Source organism: Chiloscyllium plagiosum, unplaced genomic scaffold (genome assembly GCF_004010195.1).
Source record: "Chiloscyllium plagiosum isolate BGI_BamShark_2017 unplaced genomic scaffold, ASM401019v2 scaf_7980, whole genome shotgun sequence".
Taxonomy (NCBI): domain Eukaryota; kingdom Metazoa; phylum Chordata; class Chondrichthyes; order Orectolobiformes; family Hemiscylliidae; genus Chiloscyllium; species Chiloscyllium plagiosum.
Window position 1 is genome coordinate 48792 of NW_025214992.1, and position 7323 is coordinate 56114.

General features: G+C 48.6%; 1 protein-coding gene across 2 annotated transcripts in view; it reads right to left on the reverse strand.

The window, feature by feature from the left end:
* LOC122548105 (gametocyte-specific factor 1-like) overlaps positions 1–5823 on the reverse strand; it is an 11900-nt gene extending 6077 nt beyond the window's left edge. Inside the window, exons 1-4 of one of the 2 annotated variants that reach the window (XM_043686664.1) lie at positions 5682–5823; positions 4092–4201; positions 3333–3471; positions 638–724 (exon numbers count right to left, since the gene is read on the reverse strand). In XM_043686664.1, the coding sequence (XP_043542599.1) occupies positions 638–724; positions 3333–3471; positions 4092–4184 (319 nt within the window). In that variant the 5' untranslated portion in view covers positions 4185–4201; positions 5682–5823. The remainder of the gene's footprint in view (positions 1–637; positions 725–3332; positions 3472–4091; positions 4202–5681) is intronic. The other variant, XM_043686665.1, reaches the window with a different exon arrangement.
* Between the last annotated feature and the right edge of the window lie 1500 nt (positions 5824–7323).

Genomic DNA, 7323 nt, shown 5'->3' on the forward strand with positions numbered 1-7323 from the left:
AATATTGCGTGCAATTCTGGTCTCCTTCCTAATGGAAAGATGTTGTGAAACTTGAAAGGGTTCAGAAACGATCTACAAGGATGTTGCCGGGTTGGAGGATTTGAGCTACAGGGAGAGGCTGAACAGGCTGGGGCTGTTTTCCCTGGAGCGTCGGAGGCTGAGGGGTGACCTTATAGAGGTTTACAAAATTATGAGGGGCATGGATAGGGTAAATAGACAAAGTCTTTTCCCTGGGGTGGGGGGAGTCCAGAACTAGAGGGCATAGGTTTAGGGTGAGAGGGGAAAGATATAAAAGGGACAGCTTTTTCCACACAGAGGGTGGTACGCGTATGGAATGAGCTGTTAGAGGAAGTGGTGGAGGTTGGTACAATTACAAACATTTAAAAGGCATCTGGATGGGGACATGAATAGGAAGGGTTTGGAGGGATATGGGCCGGGTGCTGGCAAATGGGACTAGATTGGGTTGGGATATCTGGTCAGCATGAACCGAAGGGTCTGTTTCCGTGCTGTACGTCTGACTAAGCCCAAAGCAGAAAAGCTCTCAACACTGAGGTGGGGGACAGAGGGAGGCAATAGGTTAGATTCAACCTCAACCTTTCATAGAGCGAGAGCGAGCTATTCAGCAAAACGTGCTCACCATCATCCCAGCTCTCCAAGCAGCAATGTCTCTCTCTGTTACCGGCTTGTGGTGTGGAGTTCAAAAGGTCAGCTGGGACAGTGAATTCTGGAAGAAAATAAGCAGAGATGAACGGAGTGATGTCGGAGAGAGAATGAAAGAAAATTCAGAGTCTTCCTTCCAATCTGTCAACATGGGTTCGAGACAGACACAGACACCCCAACGTCCATTCCCCAGTCTCCCAATGGTTATGTTAAAAAGTCCCCATTGTCTTACCGGATCTGGGTCTAGTGGGAGCGAGAGCGCTGACGGGTGGTGGTTTAACCGGAGGGTCAGCTATGGGGAGAGGTTGAGAAGGGCAGCTCCTCCCGGTACCCCCAGCTGGTGATGGGAATTGAACCTACGCTTATTGACATCAGTCTGCTTTGCAAACTGGCTGTACGACCACCCCCCCCCCCCGCCAATTAACAGGGCACTGCGAGCAATCTTTAGCATCTCAACATGCCCAGCAAGATAAAGTGGGTATCCCCCTTAATCTATCCTGGGGAAGTGGGCATCCTGGCTAGGCTAGCATTTCCCCAGAATTGTCCAGAGGGTGGTTATGAGTCAGTGACATTGCTGTGGGTCTGGAGTCACATATAGACCAGACTTCCTACCCTAGAGGATCATAGAGTCCCTACAGTGTGAGCAGGCCATTCAGCCCGTCGGGTCCATGTTGATCCTCTGAAGAGCATCCTACCCAGGCCCACTCTATACCTGTAATCCTTCATCGCCCATGGCCAATCCACCCTAACCTGCACATCCCTGGGCACTATGGGACAATTTAGCATGGCCAACACTATGGGACAATTTAGCATGGCCTAACAAGATGTTAGAGTGGATAGCCTATGCTAAACTGCCCCATAGATGCACAAGATGAGGGGCATAGATGGAGTGGATAGCCAGAGGCTTTTCCCCAGGGCGGAAATGTCTATCATGAGGGGGGCATAATTTTAAAGGTGATTGGAGGGTGGTTTGGGGGAGATGTCAGAGGTTGGTTCTTAACACAGTGGTGAGTGCATGGAACGTGGTGGTAGTAGAGTCAGAGACATTAAGGACATTTAAGCGACTCTTGGATAGACACATGGAAGATAGTACAATGAAGGGTGTATAAGTTAGTTTGATGTTAGAGTGGGATAGAAGGCTGGCACAGCAGAGGGCCAACGGGCCTGTACTGTTTTAGGTTCTAGCCTGCGCTGTTTTAGACTGTGGGAGCAAACCAACACAGACACAGGGAGAATGTGTGTAGTTTGCATAGACACCAGAGGCTGGAATCAAAGCTGGGTCCCTGACACTGAGGCAGCAGTGCTAACCACTGAGCCCCCCCCCCAAAGGCGTTTTTACAACAATGATAATTATCACACAGTCACTAAAGGCCAGCTTTATATTCTGAAATAGAATTTAAACCCCCACCAACTGCTGTAGTTGGATTTGAACCCATGTTCCTTGTGCATTAGCCTGGGATGGGGAGGTGGGGGGGGGGCTCCAGATTATTAGGCTGGTGATATCACCACCGCACCAAGATGGACTCAAGCCAATCACCAGAATGTATATGGCCTCCAGCACTCATGTCGCTCCCTAACACTCGAGGTTTCCAGCCGAAGAGCAACCACATGATACCAGAAAACAAACCAAAGCAATGGAGAGGGCCCGTGGAATCGGGCTAGCAGCGGCAGAGAAGCCACGGCCTGCTCTCCCTGTTAAGTTTGTAGTGAGGCGATCAGACGTTTTAGTCCAACATAACCAGCAGTAAATAGATAGCAGCCACCACTTCCTGAAACAGCTCAAATGTGAAAGAAATCCACAATTCGGAGAAAAATATTACAAAGATTGGGCAGGGTAATGTGGGAGCGTTTTCTCGTCCCCGACGTAGGCCTGACCTCCTCAGCAAGGCTACCATAGCACCCATTACTTCCGGAAGGGACCTGCTCATGGTAGCAAGCCGATCTATATAGCATACGGCCAGAGGTTAGAGAGCTCGCGGTCTCTATCTGAACTGAGGTCAGGTATGGCTGGGCAAGGCGTTACAGCTGGCTTCCTGGATATTAGCCCAGCTTCGGTCCCAAACCTGTGGAGGCAGTAGGAGCTGTAATAATTGTTATATCGTTCAGTACCACATGACAGGAGCTCAGGTTTGGTCACTAACCCAGCTGGAGGCAAACACCAACAGCACATGGCATAGGATTGACACAGCTACCTTAGCGCCAGGGCCCCAGGTTCAATCCCAGCCTCAAGCAACTGTGGAGTTTTGCATGTTCTCCCAATGTCTGCACGGGTTTACTCCCACAGTTCAAAGCTGCCATGCTAAATTGTCCCATAGTGTCACAGGGATGTGCAGGGTTACAGGGATAAAATGAGGTGGGATGCTCTGAGGGTCGGTGTGGAGCCAAAGGGCTGAATGGCCTGCTTCCACACTGAAGGGCTTCTGTGAAGAAGGTGATAAACAAAAAAGCAATGTTTGTCCTTCCATAGAATCATAGTACATAAGAGGTCCCTTCAGGCGATCAAGTCTCTCCCACCAATTTTTAAAAAAAAAAAAAAAAAAAAAAAAAAATCGCCTGGGGAAATCAATGTGCACTTGCACAGTGCTGTAGAGCTTAAACTCATTTCTCCCTCCCTGACAGTCTTCCTGCCCATCTGGTTGTGCTCAGGACCAGTCAGAATATTGTTCCCTCACCAGCGCTCTGCGTGCTACTCTCTGCTGCCAACTTGCCATCCTCACAGTGGAGGAGATGGCGCTGAACTTCAGGTTGAGGAATTCGGTGCCTGGCATTAAAGGGGCAGACCCGAATCATGTTTGCCAGTTCAGGGTGACTCTGGGGAAAAAAAAAGACAATTAGAACAACAAAAATCTCTAACCTCCTCCAGTCCTAAACAGTCCCTCCCTAGCTCAGCTTGAACATTTGGACAAAGAAATACACTGTTTGCTCAATCTCCACACTTTTCAGAGTTCACCAAAGCTGGGGGTCACAGTTCACCGATACATTGAGAAAACCAGTCATTGGCTGGCCAGCATTTATTACCCGTCCCTAGCTACCCTTGAGCTGAGCAGCGTGACCATTTCAGAGGACAGTTGAGAGTCAGCCATATTGGCTGTGGGGTCTGGAGTCATGTGTCAGCCCAGACCAGGTAAGGGTGGCAGTTTCCTTCTGTGATGGGCATTAGTGAACCAGATGGGACTCTCTCTCCCCCACAACAGATTCATGGTCATTAGATTCTTAATTTGAGACTTAAAAAAAAAAATTCACATCTCGCCATGACAGGATTTGAACCGGGGCACCCAGACCATTAGTGGAGTTTCTGTTAACATCACGGGGACTGGAACATTAAAAAAAGTCAACTAGGCCTCAGGCAAAAGTCTAAAGGCTGAAAGTCAAGCAGCCACAAAGCGGATCTTAAAACAACGCGATCGTGAAAACGGGCAAGAAACACTTACTTCCCGACACTTCACCAGGTGGTAAGGAAAGCGACTGCTTCGGATCCGGTGGGTGTGGTCATAGGGACAGACCAGGAGTTGGTCGGAATTCATCGCACTCAGCAGTTAGTCTAAGTGAGAACAGACACCATCAGAAACACATCACCCACCCTTCAGCTTCACTCTGCTGACGGGCACACTTGCCTTTGCTGTGGGCCCAAAGTCACGGAGGCCACATCAGGGAAGGGCTGATAGCCTTCCCGAAAGAAAAGGGTCAGGGCAGGGAGTCTGTGCCATTCCGCACAGAAACAGACCCTTCGGTCCAACCCGTCCATGCCGACCAGATATCCCAACCCAATCTAGTCCCACCTGCCAGCACCCGGCCCAGATCCCTCCAAACCCTTCCTATTCATATACCCATCCAAATGCCTCTTAAATGTTGCAATTGTACCAGCCTCCACCACAGCCTCTGGCAGCTCATTCCATACACGTACCACCCTCTGTGAAAACGTTGCTCCAAAAATGTGCAGATTAGGTGAATTGGCCACGCTAAATTGCCCGTAGTGTTAGGTGCAGAGGTAAATGTAGGGGAATGGGTCTGGGTGGATGCACTTCGGCGGGTCGGTGTGGACTTGTTGGGCCGAAGGGCCTGTTTCCACACTGTAAAGTAATCTAAATTTAGGACATTTTTAATATCTTTTCCCTCTCACCTTAAACCTATGTCCTCTAGTTCTGGACTCCCCGACCCCAGGGAAAAGACTTTGCCTATTTATCCTATCCATGCCCCTCACGATTTTATAAACCGTTATAAAGGTCATCCCTCAGCCGCCGACACTCCAGGGAAAACAGCCCCAACCTATTCAGCTTCTCAGAGATGTTGCCAGTGTTGGAGGGTTTGAGCGATAGGGAGAGTCCTGTACATTCACAACATGACTTCCCAACTCAGATACGCCACACACTGACCAAATGAGAGCAAGCCTACCAAATGACTGCTTCCCCACCCTCTCTACCCGAGACTCCAGTTTCAAGGAGCTATGAACCTGCACTCCAAGGTCTCCCCAGGACTTTACCATGGGTGTATAAAGTCCTGCCCTGGTTTGACTGAGCAGAGCAGTTTTGGTTCCTCATTCCCCACTACCTTTCCCACCTTTATCAAGATCTCCCACATGTCTTCTTGAGGGGCTTGGGTCCTCCAGTGACTTCACGCACAGACAGACAGAGACACCGCAATAAGAGACAGGGCTGGATTCTCCATTCATTGAGCCTCAGAACTCGTGAGCCATTAAATCATAATGGAAAACCATTGAGGGGGAGGGGGGGGGGTGCACTAAGGAAGTACAAACCATCAGACTCACGTGCTTAAAAATATATTGGATCAGGCACAAATTAAGTCAGCTCAAAAGCCACTGGCTGGTAAGAGTTGGAAGCATTTCAGAGCAACATGGGAGGGGGAAAAAAACATTTTGCCACTGAGCACCTCACTACACATCAGTCTTTGTTAGCTCACTGGGCTGTGCCATAAGCACACAGGCTTTGTCCACCAAGAAATCAGGCACACCACACTCCCCCCCCCAGCCTAGGAAGAGTTTAAACAGTGCAGCACATCCATACCTGGCTAAACACAGTCCAAAGGTGAACTTACTTGGCTCCAGAGCGAGCCACAGCACAGCCTTCCCGTCTCCTCCTGCTTGTCTACAGAGAAACAGACAGACTCACTAGCACGTGTGAGTAAGGAACGATCCAATGACTATGTTGTCTCAGCTCCTCCCCCAAGCCCTGATATCCACCAATGATGGCACGCCCTATTGCCTGCCTTGGCAGGGTCTTCCAATCAAGTCGTTCCTGGATTTACATATTAATGAATGGAGGGCCTGAAACAACTGGAGGAATGGGGGATGTTTAATATTAGTATGTTGCCTTTTTGTCTTGTGCAGAAAATTATATTGGGGTTTGCCCATGACGTACCAAGTAATTTTTTAAAAAGTAGAAATGCTTTGTTGTAGCTAAATTCATACTGTACAGTAACTTTCTGAAACTTGTAATCTTTCTTTTGATGTACTATTGGAAGTTTACCAATTGTCAGAAGCGTGATTTTTGAGTTTCTGCTTAAACTATGCAGGCCCTGATGTCTGTAATATTTTGTATGCCTTTTGAATGCATAATACTTGGATACCTGATCATTTAATTATGTAATTTGATGCAATGTTGTATTAATGTTAGATAAACCATATTTATACTGTCTTGGGAAAGTGTGGTATAGTTGTGGGAGGAGTAATTTGCCAGTATTCACCAGCTTGTTTAAAATCTAGTGCGAGAGCTGGTCATCTGAAATAAAAAATGGGAAAAAAAGCAAAAAAAAAAATTAATGAATGGAAACCTGCATTCCCCCCAATCCAAGTAGTTAAAGATTTAACAGCAAGCCATGTTTGCCCAATACAGTGGAGCAGTTTGGTGGCTCAGGGGGGTTAGCACTAGTGCTAGGATGTGGGTTCAATTCAATTCCTGCCTTGGGTGACTGTCTGTGGGGAGTTTGCACATTGTCTGTGTGACACATTGGATGCCTTAATCAAGGGGAAAGAAGTCTGGGTGGGTTACTCTTTGGAGGGTTGGTGTGGACTTGTTTCCCCAAAGGGCCTGTTTCCACATTGTAGGTAGTCTTAAAAGAAAATTTGCATATCTCCATGGTCTTGTGCTATAAATTCTGTGTCCTACAATCCTGCTCCACTAGTTACCTGATGATGGAGCGGCGCTCCGAAAGCTAGTGCTTCCAAATAAACCTGTTGGACTATAACCTGGTGTTGTGGGATTTTTAACTTTGTCCACCCCAGTCCAACAAGAGCTCCTCCACCCCCACAAGCGACCAAGGGGACCGGAACTTGAGTTTGGCATTTGGTGAGCGAGTCTGCACAGCAGTGAAACAGACCCTTCAGCCCACACGTCAACAAACATCACTCGACACTGAGCTACCCGCACTTGTTCCATGGCCAACCACTCCCCATGTTTTCAGTCCCCATTCAGGCACTTGCTGGTGTGAAGACGCCAAGCTGTGGTGACTCCACTGGCAGAAATCTGTGCTCTCCGGTCGGGGTTCCCCGGGACGCACACCGAGACAAACATCGACTGCAATTGGAGGACCATCAACGCAGTGAAAGACTCGCTTTGGTCTGATTGAAACCGTCGGCCGTCCAGAGCAAGGAGTTGACCCAGACAGAGTGTTGCAGACTGGTACGTTCCAAGGTCCCGGACCACGTGC